The sequence below is a fragment of the Microcebus murinus genome, chromosome 18 (genome assembly GCF_040939455.1).
Source record: "Microcebus murinus isolate Inina chromosome 18, M.murinus_Inina_mat1.0, whole genome shotgun sequence".
Classification (NCBI taxonomy): domain Eukaryota; kingdom Metazoa; phylum Chordata; class Mammalia; order Primates; family Cheirogaleidae; genus Microcebus; species Microcebus murinus.
In genome coordinates this window covers 46,805,098-46,819,018 of record NC_134121.1, presented here as the reverse complement: position 1 = coordinate 46,819,018, position 13,921 = coordinate 46,805,098, and the positions used below count along the sequence as shown (strand labels likewise).

Sequence of the window (13,921 nt, the reverse complement as noted above, 5' to 3'; positions counted from 1 at the left end):
AAAATAAAAACCTAGGAACTCTTTGAAGGCAGCTTAATATAGTGTCAGTTATAACTATGAATGATATTTCTCTAAGTGTCCTCTGGCCTGCATTAGAGTCATCTAATGCCTTATTCTGCTTCCTCAGCTCCACTCCAGACTTAATGAATTCAGATTTCTAGGAGTGATGCCTGGAAGTCTGCATTTTAATAAGCTCCACTGGACACTGGTGCACATTAAAGTTTAACAGCTGCTACTTTAAGTATTGAAAGATTGAGCTGAAAGATGAGATGACAGTTAGGTGATATTAATTAAGGAGGTGATTTCTAGGGACAGAAGAATATGAACTATTAGAGTGAGTAGAAGATCCAGGGTGTGGTGGCTTATGCCTGCAATCCTCCTGCCTCAGCCTCCTAGCAAAATGGGAGGCTGAGGCAGAATTGCTTCAAGACCAGCCTGGGCAAAATACCAAGAGCCCATCTCAAGAAAAGAAAAAAAATATTAGCTGAGTGTGGCTGGTGGTGCATGCCTGTAATCCTAGCTACTCAGGCAACTGAGGTGGGTGGCTCGAGTAAGCCTAGTAGTTCAAGGCTACAGTGAGATATGATCATGCCACTGCACTCCAGCCTGGGCAGACCCTGTCTGCAGACCCTCCAGACAGAGTAAAGCTCTGTCTCAAATTAAAAAAAAAAAAAAAAGTCCACGTATAGGAAAAGAGGAAAAGAAGGAATAAGTTGTCTGCTAGAGAAGATATTTGCCAGGGTGAAGCAGAGATCCTATAGAACATCAAGTAAAAGGGACTTAAAGCTAAGGGACAGAGGGAGAAAAAGAAGAAAGGAAAAACTGTAAAATTCAGAAACCAGTAAGGATTCATGCTGCCAGTTGGCAGCAAGGCAAGACCTGCTACAGAAGAAACATGATCTTTGTCATCAAGAATTCATGAAACTCCAGGCAACACCCTATGAGTGAGCGTAAAAGGGTGGGGGTGTCAGCAAAGATTAGTTTGGAGAGTTGCTCCACACATCCCATCTTTAATTCTAGGCTATCTAATGAGAAGATCTGTTAAATCTAAGTTGACTAATTTGGATATAGACCAGTCAGGTGGCAGACATCTTGCACAGCTGCTTGGTGCTCAGGGCACAGGCCTTTCTACTTTATCATCACATAACTCAGTGTACTCTTGGCATTTGAAAGTTGGTGGGGCAATAGCAAGTCTCTACTAGACGAAATGGTGCCCAGATAATGGATGATCAATGACTTGACTGCCCAAATGGGGTCAGGAATAGTAGTCTTAATCTTAAATATTTCCTTTTCTTAAAGATTTGATAAGTACACAGATAAGTAAATGTAAATGATAACCTATTTTAGATGCTGATTGACAGACTTTGTTCTTTTTTTTTTTAATACTGATTATCAGTGCATATGACTGACAGAGTTTTGAAACAAACAAACAAAAGGCCCTCTTGTATTATGAGTTTATGGAAGTTATGCTCCAAGTCTTTATTGCTTGCCTGGGAAAGACAAAGCTGTTTTTTAGACTAAATAATCACATTGTACTACTAAAATGGTAAGTCAAGTAGAACTAAGGAAAAAACTATTCATGACTATAGTTCTAATTAACAATTTTTAAAAGAACCAGAAGAGACATTGAAATTATGAAAACTTTAAATCAAAAGAGCAAATGTTAATTTGTATTTTCTACAAGTGCATGCACTATTTAAAATTAAGCATTTAAATCTGGCTTGCACACTGCATAGAGAAACTTGCAAGGCTTATGAATATGTCCTGACTTGCCACCAGTCTTTTGATAGCCTGTCTCTTTGTCGAACATGGCTATTCTGTCTGCATTTGAACTGGAAGCCACTTGGGATTCCCCTTTAAACATCAGTCATTGTTCAAAACCCACTTCATTTTCTTTCTCTCTTTATAGATCATGTTGCCCACAAAATGAATTAAATGTTCCTATATTGATGTTAATTTGACAGAGACCACTTCTAATTTTTTATCATTCTGCTTTCTCTTATGTAAAATTAGTGTTTACCATAGAGGTTTTTGTTGTTTTGTTTTGTTTTGAGCCTGCTCTGTCACCTGGGCTAAAGTGCAACCTCAAGTTCCTGGGCTCAAGTGATCTTCCTGCCTCGGTCTCCCAAGTAGCTGCGACTATAGGCACCTGCCACCATGCCTGGCTAATTTTTATATTTCTTTTGTAGAGATAGGATTTCGCTCTTACTCAGTCCTGTCTCGGACTCCTGGTCTCAAGCAATCCTCCCACCTTGGCCTCTCAAAGTGCAAGGATTATAGGTGTGAGCCACCACAGCTGGCCTTGTTTGCCATATTTTTTTCCCTTTTTAATACCTAAAAGTAGACTGACAATTTTTCCTCAATGCAGCGTGCCTCTGGTAATATTTGAGAAAATAAATTTTACTACTTTGTAAAATAGAAGAGCTTGGCAAAGATAAATTTGTCATTTTTTTAGGTACTGTTTTGAAAGTTGTAAATAATAAACACTGCTGTTTATTCCTTGTGTTGCAGAGGTAAGACTAGGTATTTTTTATTGAGTTATTTTAATTAAGAAAAGAGATTAAGGCTGGGCGTGGTGGCTCATACCTGTAATCCTAGCTCTCTGGGAGGCTGAGGTGGATGAATTGCTCGAGGTCAGGAGTTCAAAACCAGCCTGAGCAAGAACAAGACCCCATCTCTACTATAAATAGAAAGAAATTAATTGGCCAACTAATATATAGAGAAAAAATTAGCCAGGTATGGTGGCGCATGCCTGTAGTCCCAGCTACTCGGGAGGCTGAGGCAGAAGGATTGCTTGAGCCCAGGAGATTGAGGTTGCTGTGAGCTAGTCTGATGCCACGGCACTCACTCTAGCCTGGGCAACAAAGCAAGACTCTGTCTCAAAAAAAAAAAAAAAAGAAAGAAAGAAAAAGAAAAGAGATTAGTTAGTATATTAGATATATGATAAATATTTTCATGTGTCATCTTAATCAGTGAGGTTGGGTATGCCTATCCTAGTGGATAAGGTCCTATTCTATTTAGACTTTTAGATCAGAAATTACTTTAAGCTATTTGTAGTATACACTTTAAAGCCTTTTAAAGTTCTCCCCACCCAAATTGGTATGATTATAATCACTGGTTATTAACACCTGTGCCTCAAATAGTATCCAAATTTTGTATGTTGTTGGAGGATTGCAAATTGAACTAAGAGTGGTAGCTAGAATTAAGGTGAGAAAGAGTATACAGGTAATACTAATCTAATCTCAAACTAAGAAGCAAAGAATGAACTGCAGTGATCTAGCACTGCAAATCCACTTTTGGGGGACATACCCAGAAATAACCCCCGTTTCTTTCAGTAGAACCAGGTCATCCTAGGTGAGTGCAAACAGAGCAGGATATGAGCTTCCTAAGAAAGGGCAGTGTCAGCTTTTTAATATCTGGCAGTTAGGGACAATGAAAATGGTTACAGTTAGGAAAGTAAAGGGGAACTTAGGAAAAGAAATACACTTTAACAGGGGAGGGAAAAGATAGAGGGATGTGTACATGTGGAACTGATAATCGTGGTAGGTTGGGTTTATAGATGGTTTTACATGTTGACTCTAAATGAGCTTGGAAAGCTTGAGGAATTGATATGAATTGACTCTGTCTGAGGCATAAGAGAAGCAGGCAAGATTGATAGTGGTCCAGCTGGAAGGGAGGCTTGCTAAAGAGAAATCTGACTTACTGAAGCCTAGTAAAGTTGTTGTGAAACTGCTGTGGTCTGACCTATTTATTGCTATGTTAATTTGGAGCTTGAGGTTCATTAATGGAATGGGTACTATAATTTGCTAAGTTCAAATGACAACAGTGTTAAATAAAGTTTTAAGGGGCCACTGTCAGTTTCAGAAGGAATTTGATAAGTAAAACAGTCATTTATTTTCAAGCTTTAGGGCCACCTAACCGTGATCTAATTCCCACATACTAGTTGGGAGTCTGGTTCCATTTTATCACTCATCTAAAGCAGGATGAGAAAAAGAAGCTAATATTAATTAATAGCCAATATTTATTAGCTCTTACTATATACCAGAAATTATACTAAGTGCTTTATGTGCATTATACTTTATCCTTATAATAACCTTTTGAGGTAGTTACTATTACTGTTTCCAGCTAATAAATGTAAGAACCAGGATTTGAATTTGGGCAAGTTGATCCCAGAGCCCCCATTTTTAACACTGTACATAAAACTGAGTTTATTTAACATGAAAGACTGTCCTTTATTCAGAGATAATGTCTACCTTTTGACATTAAAATGTATTTTCTTATATGAAATGGTGGTGACAGATGATGTCAGATTTGATTTTTTTTTTTAAAGAAATCTTTACCTTACAAAATAAAAACTAAACAACTCAATGACAGCACTTTCCCCCGGTTTTAAAGAAAAAGTTCTTTTGCTAGTTTGTGAAATACAAGTCTGAGAACAACTGGTCAGAAAAGTGGGGCTCTTAGTAATTTTTAACGTTCTCTAGAGATTTTCACCTGATTTATTTTCTAATTTCCTATTTAATCCATTCAATTCCCACTTATTTTACACCTGACTACAAATCATACTTTCAGCCTTTTTGGCAAATACCTATTGTGAAATATAATTAAAGTACAGCTTACTGTAGTTCAGAATTCTAGGAAATATTAAACATACTTTATGGCAAAGGGTCTAGAATGAGATACAAATCAGTCTTATACTAAATTCTTTAGTAGTAGAGTAGTCTTACATATAATGTTCCAATGTCTTATTCACTTACACTCAGTAAACAATGGTATTATCTTTTGCTCTTTTTTTCTTTGACATTTTATATTATTCATTATTTATATTCAGTAATAGCTATCACATAATGACATATGAATAAACATTAATACTTCCTATTGTCACTAACATACTGTCACTAACAAAGTCAGAGGGAGTGAGGGTTGCCCTGCTAGAGAGAATGAACAGGAGAGCCAGATAAAAGGCTGTATGGCTTACTTGCTCCTCCTAAGTTCAGTCTTCCGTGTGTTTCACTTATGTGTGTTTTATTGTTGGTGACTTTAGCATCCTTGTTGATGATTTGTTCAACAATATGTTCTCACTGTTTTGAACTCTCCTTCCATTAAACTTTTCCTTTAGTCCAACTTAGTCCCCTACTCTTTGATTATACCCAAGGCTTTGCCATTATCAGTAACCAGACCACTTTTGGGATCTCAGATTTAAGCATCCTACTCTCTAGCTACCTCTCGTTTTTCCTTGTTTACTTCTAGCATTTCTCCCATCCCATCCCCTGCAAGTTGGATCCCAGTAGATCCTCCAGTTCATTTATTCCATCTCTTGCCAATCCTTTTGTCCTGTGCTTCCTCTTCATGCAGCTTAGGCTCCATGGTCTTATCACTTTTACTCCCTTAGCAGCTTTGCTCATAATCCTCCATGTGTCAAAGCCCCAAGTGTTTCTCAGCTACCTGCCTACTCTGTGCTAGTACTCTGGCTGTTATATATGGCTTAAGAACAACACAAAACCATGGTGTCAGATCCCACTTTAAATATATGAGCCAAATCTCAAATGAGCCCTCAGTATTTCTTGGAATAGGTATTCCTGTTATTCCTTCTGTATTTCCCTAGTATAATCAATTTTTTTCCTTTTCTTTGAGATGACTAATTCTTCACTTTCCTCAAAACCCCAACACCACCTCTTCCCTTCTTCCATCCTCACCAACAGCTGATGACCTGGAATCTTTATTTCACTGAGAAAATAGAAGCAATTGGAAAAGAAATTCCTCATCTTCCCACCACAAAACGTATCACTGATTAATTGAGAGAAAGAATTTGATATCCTGGAACTTCATTTACTCCTCTATTCAAATATAGTTAGCAACTTAAATTCCAAAACCATATATATAAATCATTTTGGGCCATTTTGGATTATGCTTTTCACTACCACCTTCCATTCATTACCATAACCAAGAGTTGTTAATATGTTTGTGTATCATTCGTATAAAAAGTTCGTATTTTTTAGAAGATGATTGACAGGAACAGTTAGTAAAACAAGAAATTTTAAGTACTTGGACACAGGAAATTAAAAGAAGAAATGCTTTTACTGTTAGCCCACAATAGTTCTTAGTTACGTAAGTTACAGAGGAGGGAGAAAAGATGAGAATGACTTAGAAATGAAGATTAAAGCCTCAAATTTTGTGGAAAACAGAGAAAAAAAATTTGAGAACAGTCATGTTATAGTTTTTGATAGCTCACATTTTTGAAGGGAAGATTAGATAATAGGATTGAGCTATATAAGTATGTTGACCTCAAATTAATCCTGTTATTTACCTCATATTGTTAATCTTTAAGATTCAGTTTGGAAAAAAAGAGATGCTAGCCCTGGCAACAGAGCGAGACTCTTGTCTCAAAAAAAGAAAAAAAGAGATGGTTCAAACCAAAAAAGGCAAGATTCTTATGCCAGATTAGGTGAAATTTATATTTATAGACTTGAATAAGATTCTAACCTAACCTTACCTAACACTATGAATTGTTTATAAAAGTACAACAAAAAAGGTGGTCCTTTGATGACCTGAATATCATATGCTGAGTTCACTTACATAATGGCACCTGTCTTCTCAGGCCCATTTCCCCACACATTTTCCCAATTCCCCATGTTCTTTCCGGACCTTTACCATGTTACCCAATATCCTCTCCTCGTCCCTCATTTTGTAGATGACCTTGCTCCTGCTCCGAATAGTCAGCAGAACCTAAGGCATACACTCCACTTTCTCCTCTTCTCCCCTTTATTTAACTGGCCTCAGAAAGAGAAGTGTCTTTACAAGCTCTCTCACTATATCCCTCCACTGTTTTGCCAGAGTTCCTGCTTACACTACCTACCATTCTTCTGAGTAAAAGGAAGGGACCTCAACCCCAAATACTGTGACTGTGATCAGAGATCTGTGGCCCAAATCAACATGATCTTCCTGATTTCTAAATCTAGTAGCCTCTTTCCAGGCCTCATCCTCTGTTACTGTAGCATTTGTCCCTGTTGTCACTTTTTTTTTTGACACAGAGTCTCACTCTGTTGCCCGGGCTAGAGTGCCACAGCATCAGGCTAGCTCACAGCAACCTCAAACTCCTGGGCTCAAGCAATCCTTCTGCCTCAGCCACTCAAGTAGCTGAGACTATAGGCATGCACCACCATGCCCGGCTAATTTTTTCTGTATATATTTTTAGTTGGCCAATTAATTTCTTGCTATTTTTAGTAGAGACGGGGTCTCACTCTTTCTCAGGCTGGTTTCGAGCTCCTGGCCTTGAGTGATCCTCCTGCCTCCCAGAGTGCTAGGATTAGAGGCATCAGCCAGCGCACCTGGCCTCCTGTTGTCACATTCTTTTGTTTAAAACTTTTCGTATGCCCAGAGCAGGCATTCAAAAATAGTGAAGGAGTTTATGTCTTTTCTGAGTTTTCAACCTGAATTTTTAATGGTTATTACTGCCAGAATCTCAAATACTTTATAGCCTAAAACAAGTAATGATTTCCTCTGTTCTCCAAACTGGCTTCTCTTCCTCTTGCTATCTTCTTGGTATCCCCGAGGTTATCATGATTTTACCCATGTGCCCAGATTAGATACCTTAAGGTCATCCTTGACTCCTCTTCATTCTCTAATTTCCATTTGGTCTCTAAGCTCTGATGAATATCTCCCTCATCTTCCTTTCTTTTCCTACTATTTCCTGTGACTGTTGCCTCTTTTTATACTAGTCTCTTATCTGTATGATTTCAGTAACACATTCAGGAGTTTGGTTTTTTTAAATCCATTCATTAAACTTTTCCTTTAGTCCAATTTAGCCCCCTACTCTATGATTATACCCAAGGATTTGCCATTATCAGTAACCAATTTGGATTCCATGGATGGACCTCAAAGGATTTAAGAATTCTCTCAAATTGTATGCAGTCTTTTTTTTTTTTTTTTTTTTTTTTTTTTTGAGACAGAGTCTCACTTTGTTGCCTAGGCTAGAGTGAGTGCCGTGGCGTCAGCCTAGCTCACAGCAACCTCAGACTCCTGGGCTCAAGCGATCCTTCTGTCTCAGCCTCCCAAGTAGCTGGGACTACAGGCATGCGCCACCATGCCCAGCTAATTTTTTCTATATATATTAGTTGGCCAATTAGTTTCTTTCTATTTATAGTAGAGACGGGGTCTCGCTCTTGCTCAGGCTGGTTTTGAACTCCCGACCTCGAGCAATCCGCCCGCCTCAGCCTCCCAGAGAGCTAGGATTACAGGCGTGAGCCACCGCGCCCGGCCTGCAGTCTTTTAAAGAAATGGGATCTCACTCTTTTGCTCAGCCTGGACTACAGTGGGACAATCATAGCTCACTGCAGCCTCAAACCCCAGGGCTCAAGTGATCCTCCCACCTCAGCCTCCTGAGTAGCTGGGACTATAGGTGTGTGCCACCATGGCTAATTTGTTCTAAAATTTTTTTAAAGATAGGGTCTTGTTATGTTGCCCAGGCTGGCCTCAAACTCCTGACCTCAAGTGATCCTCTCTCCTTAGCCTCCTGTATACAAATTTTTTATACATGTGCATTTTTTCTGGGGAGGGCCATTAGACTATTCTGTGGAAAGAAAGTGAGAAATAGAATGAGAGAATATGACATTTTAAATCAGTTCTACTGCTTTCTCCTACTTCCATACCTGCCCTTTGCTATTTAGTTCACTAAACCAGGTACTGATCTCTGAGTAGTGAGGGGGCATGTAAAACATTAAGAAAAAAAAAAAGTCCCAGCAGTCAGTACAGCAGCCAGAGATCAGAGGCTCCCTGATATCAGATGTAGGCTTTAATGTCCAAGAGCTCAGGAGAAAGCTGGGGCATCAGCAGGGGTAGGCAGGTGACCTTCGGAGGCCTCTAGGCCCATTTATTCATGTGCTTCCAGAGGACTTGAGGGGTATGAAAACTTAACTGGCAAAAAATCTATAGTCAGCTAGTGAGTCGTCCCTAGAAAAAGGTTAACAACATTCTTCCAACTAGCCTTCCACACTCTGCCTCTTTGTTCTCTAGTTCTTCCTCCGTGCTACCACAACAGTTAGCTTTTAAACATATATCTCATTGTGCACCTTCTGTGATTAATCACCTATACCTAAAGATGATTAGATCAATCACCTAAAAACATAGGGTTTTAATCACCTATGAAACAAGTTAAAAACTCATGGGCATGGTTCAAGGCCTGCCAGTTAGGAACCTGCCAGCCTCATCTCCAGGCACTGCCCTGTCCTCACTCCAATGCTCTGGCCACAACAGGTTACTACTGGCTGTTCTGAGACAACAGCATGTATGTCCGTACTCCTATGCCTTTGGTCATGCTGGTTTCTTTCTTTGGGGTGCCATTTCCTCTCCATGGCCCAACCATGAACCTCCTACTCATCTTTCCAGGCCTAGATTGAATGTTACCTCTTCTCCTGTGTCTGTCCCTAATTTTCTGCCATCACCTTGGCAGAATCAGTCTCTTTTGGCTAGATTCCAAAAACATTTCATACATATCTCTGATGATGTCATATAATATTGTAGATAGCCTATTTTTATTTGTCTTTCCTCCTAAGCCAGGAATGCCCTACAGGTAGAGACTATCTTTTTCATGTTTGTATCCCTAGCATCTACCTTGGCACCTAGTCTAAACAGGAACTTAATACACTTTTGTTGAATGGAATTAGTTATAAAGAGTTTTTATGACTCATTTAAAATTAGAGACCAATGCTTATTTAATAAGTCAAAATAGGTTATAATAATAATAGTAATAACAAAGTCCCATTTCCACTGCTTATTCAAGTAACTAACTTCCTTTGTGGATGTGGATTTTGAAAGTCTTTACATGTCCGTGTATTTTTATGATGTGCTTATTTGAAATCCTAAAAGAATTATAGTTCTAATGCAGACTAGAGCTCCTATGACATTCCTATTGTTGTTATATTGAATATATTCTATCACTTCAGAAATCTATGTTATATATAGTAAGCTCCATGGATATGTATTTTATCTCTTTTCCTCTTAACCTTTATGGTAGATAATATTTTGTGAATTGTTTATTTTATAAGAGCTGAGCAAATTTAATTCAAAATACATTAAATTGAGTATTTTCCTTGTATAAAACCAGAGTTACAAAGTTAAGATTCTAGTGTTTATATATTATTTAGTTTGTTTTGCTAAATTTGCAAAGTCTCAGTTATTGCAAATATGTTTTTTTGGTATTTATTATTAGTTCACGTATGAAAGTAATCATTGTTCCATAAATTAAACTTCAAATAATTTTTAAAAATGGTCTTCTCTCCCTTATATTCTTTCAGTTTTGTGAGAAAGACATCAACAATGTATTGCTTACGTACTAGGTGCAAGGCGTTATGCTGGGTGTTTTTAATTCAGGCTTAATGAGACAGTACTTGCCCTTGGATAGTTCATAGTCTAATAAGGTACGTAAACAAATAGTTGCAATGTAAACCTTGGAGACAAGGAAGGAAAACTCCTGCTACGAGAAATGGGGTTGGGGTTGAGAATGAATACGTCTGCTGATCAGTTTACAGATAGAGAAGCAGAGAGCTGAAGGGAGTTCATACCTGATAGTTTTTGTGTTTGTTTTTAAATATGTGAAGTAGGAATCTAGGTCATCTTTAAGAATTCATGGCATGGGGTAGCTCTTGAGAAGAGAAGGGCAATGAAGATCTGGATAATTAAGAAGGAGAATTAGAGCTGAGCTAACAAAGACAAGTAAAGGGGGATATGCAGCGTTGAGAAAGCAGTGAGAGGAGGCCTGAAATTGGATAGCATGCAGTTGTGGCAATATCAGTGAGCACAGTGGTGTAATTTTCTCCAACTGTGCTCTGTGGCCAATGTACAGGTGCAATAAAGCCATATTGTGGTGAGGGCACAAGGGATGGTTATAACAGAAGTATAAAAAGGCCAGGGCGTTAAGAATCCTTCAAAGAAAATATGGCTTTCTACAGAAGGAAGTGTGGTTAAGAGGAAATTGGTAAACTTGGAGAAATTCAAGAAATTGGAAATGAGGATAAGGCCTGATACTTTGTAGGCATTCGGCAAATCTTCATTTTCTCCTTTCTGGTTCTCCTCTTCTGGCCTGTTTCACTACCACCGCCACCACCTGCCTCTGCTATGGTTTATACATATGAAAATTTCAAATCATGGTGGTAATAGTTGGTGTGGAAGGTAAGATTAGGAGCCAGATTCCAAAGTCCTCATCCAGTGTGTCCCTGGGACTTAGATGCTGGCAGTGCTTGGTGGTTTGGCCTCCAGGAGAAGCTCAAGGCTTATCTCCTTGTCTCCCTGCTACCCATGCTTGAAGGATGGGTCAAGAGCCAAAGACATTTTATTTGGCCATGGTTCTTAGGGCTGGGATTTACTCTGTGATGAGAAGGGTTAAGACTCTAAGCCTTCAAGGCTTATTTCCTTTTATCTTTATGGATAAAAGGAAGGGTCTTCCTTCTCAGAATCTAAAGTTTCTAGTAGAGTTGTTCCTATCTTGTGATTTATTTCATGTGAGTTATCAAATGTATTATACTTTTTTCTTAAAGATATACTTTTTTTTGAGACAGACTCACTCTCTCACCTCAGCTAGAATGTAGTGGTGTCATCATAGCTCATTGCAACCTCAAATTCTTGGACTCAGGCGATCAATCCTCATGCCTCAGTAGCTGGGACTACATGCACACATCACTGCGCCCAGCTAATTTTTCTATTTTTAGCAGAGACAGGTTCTTGCCTTTGCTCAGGCTGGTCTTGGACTCCTGAACTCAAGCAATCCTCCTGCCTCGGCCTCCCAGAGTGCTAAGATTACAGGAAGATATACTTTTTTTTTTTTTTTTTTTTTGTGAGACGGAGTCTCGCTTTGTTGCCCAGGCTAGAGTGAGTGCCGTGGCGTCAGCCTAGCTCACCGCAACCTCAATCTCCTGGGCTCAAGTGATCCTCCTGCCTCAGCCTCCCATGTAGCTGGGACTACAGGCATTCGCCACCATGCCCGGCTCATTTTTTCTATATATATATATTAGTTGGCCAATTAATTTCTTTCAATTTATAGTAGAGACGGGGTCTCACTCTTGCTCAGGCTGGTTTCAAACTCCTGACCTCAAGCAATCCGCCCGCCTCGGCCTCCCAGAGTGCTAGGATTACAGGTGTGAGCCACCGCGGCCGGCCGGGAAGATATACTTTTTAATGCTTTCATTTTAAATAAGGACAAACCATTTTCTATGGAAACATACTGTTAATATTGCATTTTTCAGGAGTTTTCTTTTTCATCCATAGTTATGAATGTGATACTGAAATGTAATCATCCATTGTTTCAGAATGCTTTTTGGGGTATAGTATAAAGAAAAAAACTCATCAGAAAGGAGCCATATGTCTTAACTAGGAGACTGCTAGAAAAGTGAGAGAAAAGGGAGGGTCCCTAATGTGAGGAAACAGAAACCTCAGGTCATCTTCATCTTAAGAAATGGAGTAAGCGATTACATAGAATTGGCTAAAGAAATCCTCAGGAGTCTAGATCATCAATTTTGCTAGTTTGGATTGTTAATGGTACCTTTAAGGCATTTAGCTATGATTACCTAGAAAAAATTGGATACTACTCTTGAAACAATTTCTTCATGTGGGATGTTCTAAAGAAGCTCACACTTCACCTCTTATTAGTCACATGGAGTAATACATTCAGCTTTATCCACAAAGTCTGTGACATTGATCGGGATCCTTTGTATTCCTACATACCCATCTAACTCAGACAGATTTGCCCTTTTTTCCAGTGCTCATACTGACACATAGACCTGTTATTCTATGACTAACATATAGTTTCTAGAGCCTATGTATTGTAATAGTTTTGTTTTGGGTTAGGTTTGCCTAAAAAAAAATCTTTTTTCCTCTGACCTTAAAGTAAGGGATAATGAAAATAAGTAATATTTCCTAATTAGACATTTTGAGAGCTAAAAGTGTTTGTTTTAAATGATAGCTCAAATATGCTTTTGCAAAGACCTTTAACCAGCAACTTTTTCCCTCTCAGACATTAATACTGATAATAAACATGAATTGTTTATTCATGTTCATGGCATGTGGATATTAATATATATAAATGGTTTCATGGCATCACTGTTTTTTCTAAAGTACATATGAAGAAGAAAGAAAACTTTCCTTTAGAGTCTTACTTGGATTTTACTTAGTTGACATAAGACTGTTTTTCTTCTTCTTTTCAGGTTGTAAACATGTTAAAGGCATCCTGTTGTATGGACCTCCAGGTTGTGGTAAGACTCTCTTGGCTCGACAGATTGGCAAGATGTTGAATGCAAGAGAGCCCAAGGTGGTCAATGGGCCAGAAATCCTTAACAAATATGTGGGAGAATCAGAAGCTAATATTCGTAAACTCTTTGCTGATGCTGAAGAGGAGCAGAGGAGGGTAATGTGAACATAAATATAATTTAGTAAAAGTTTGTTATCACTTATATGATGAGTGAGACCCAGAGTTATGGAGGCAAACTTGTTTATACTTTGACCTATATTTTGGAACAACTTGCAGGTAAATTTTATTTGGTTTATATATGGCGGTGCACTTGGGATTGTGGGGAATGTATATGATGTGAGGAGATGTCATTACCCACATGTTCATAATACAAGGATAGATGATTATACAAACCAAAAGTTTTAAAAAACAGATCATGAATATATTTTCAGACAACACTTTTATTCCATATCACTTCCAGAGACATGAATTCACTTATCCTTTGGAAAAGCCAGTTCTGGAGGGAGCTGCTGAAAAGCTAAGCAACCCCTTTGACAGGCTAGTGGTAGTAAAGGGAGCAGAGATCAGAGCCCATGGCCCCCAAAGAGAGGATACCTGATAAGCATACCTCATTTTGAGTCAGGACCCTGAAGAGCTATACCATAGGAGCAAGAGTTAACCAGGAGTATACATACTCTCACAGAG

The 13,921-nt window shown here is 38.6% G+C and overlaps 1 protein-coding gene across 2 annotated transcripts in view; it reads left to right on the top strand.

Moving 5' to 3' along the window:
* NSF (N-ethylmaleimide sensitive factor, vesicle fusing ATPase) overlaps positions 1 to 13,921 on the top strand; it is a 145,026-nt gene that overhangs the window by 63,972 nt on the left and 67,133 nt on the right. For both annotated transcript variants that reach the window (XM_012751065.2, XM_075994646.1), the window contains exon 9: positions 13,194 to 13,393. In XM_012751065.2, coding sequence (XP_012606519.1) covers positions 13,194 to 13,393 — 200 coding nt within the window. The remainder of the gene's footprint in view (positions 1 to 13,193; positions 13,394 to 13,921) is intronic.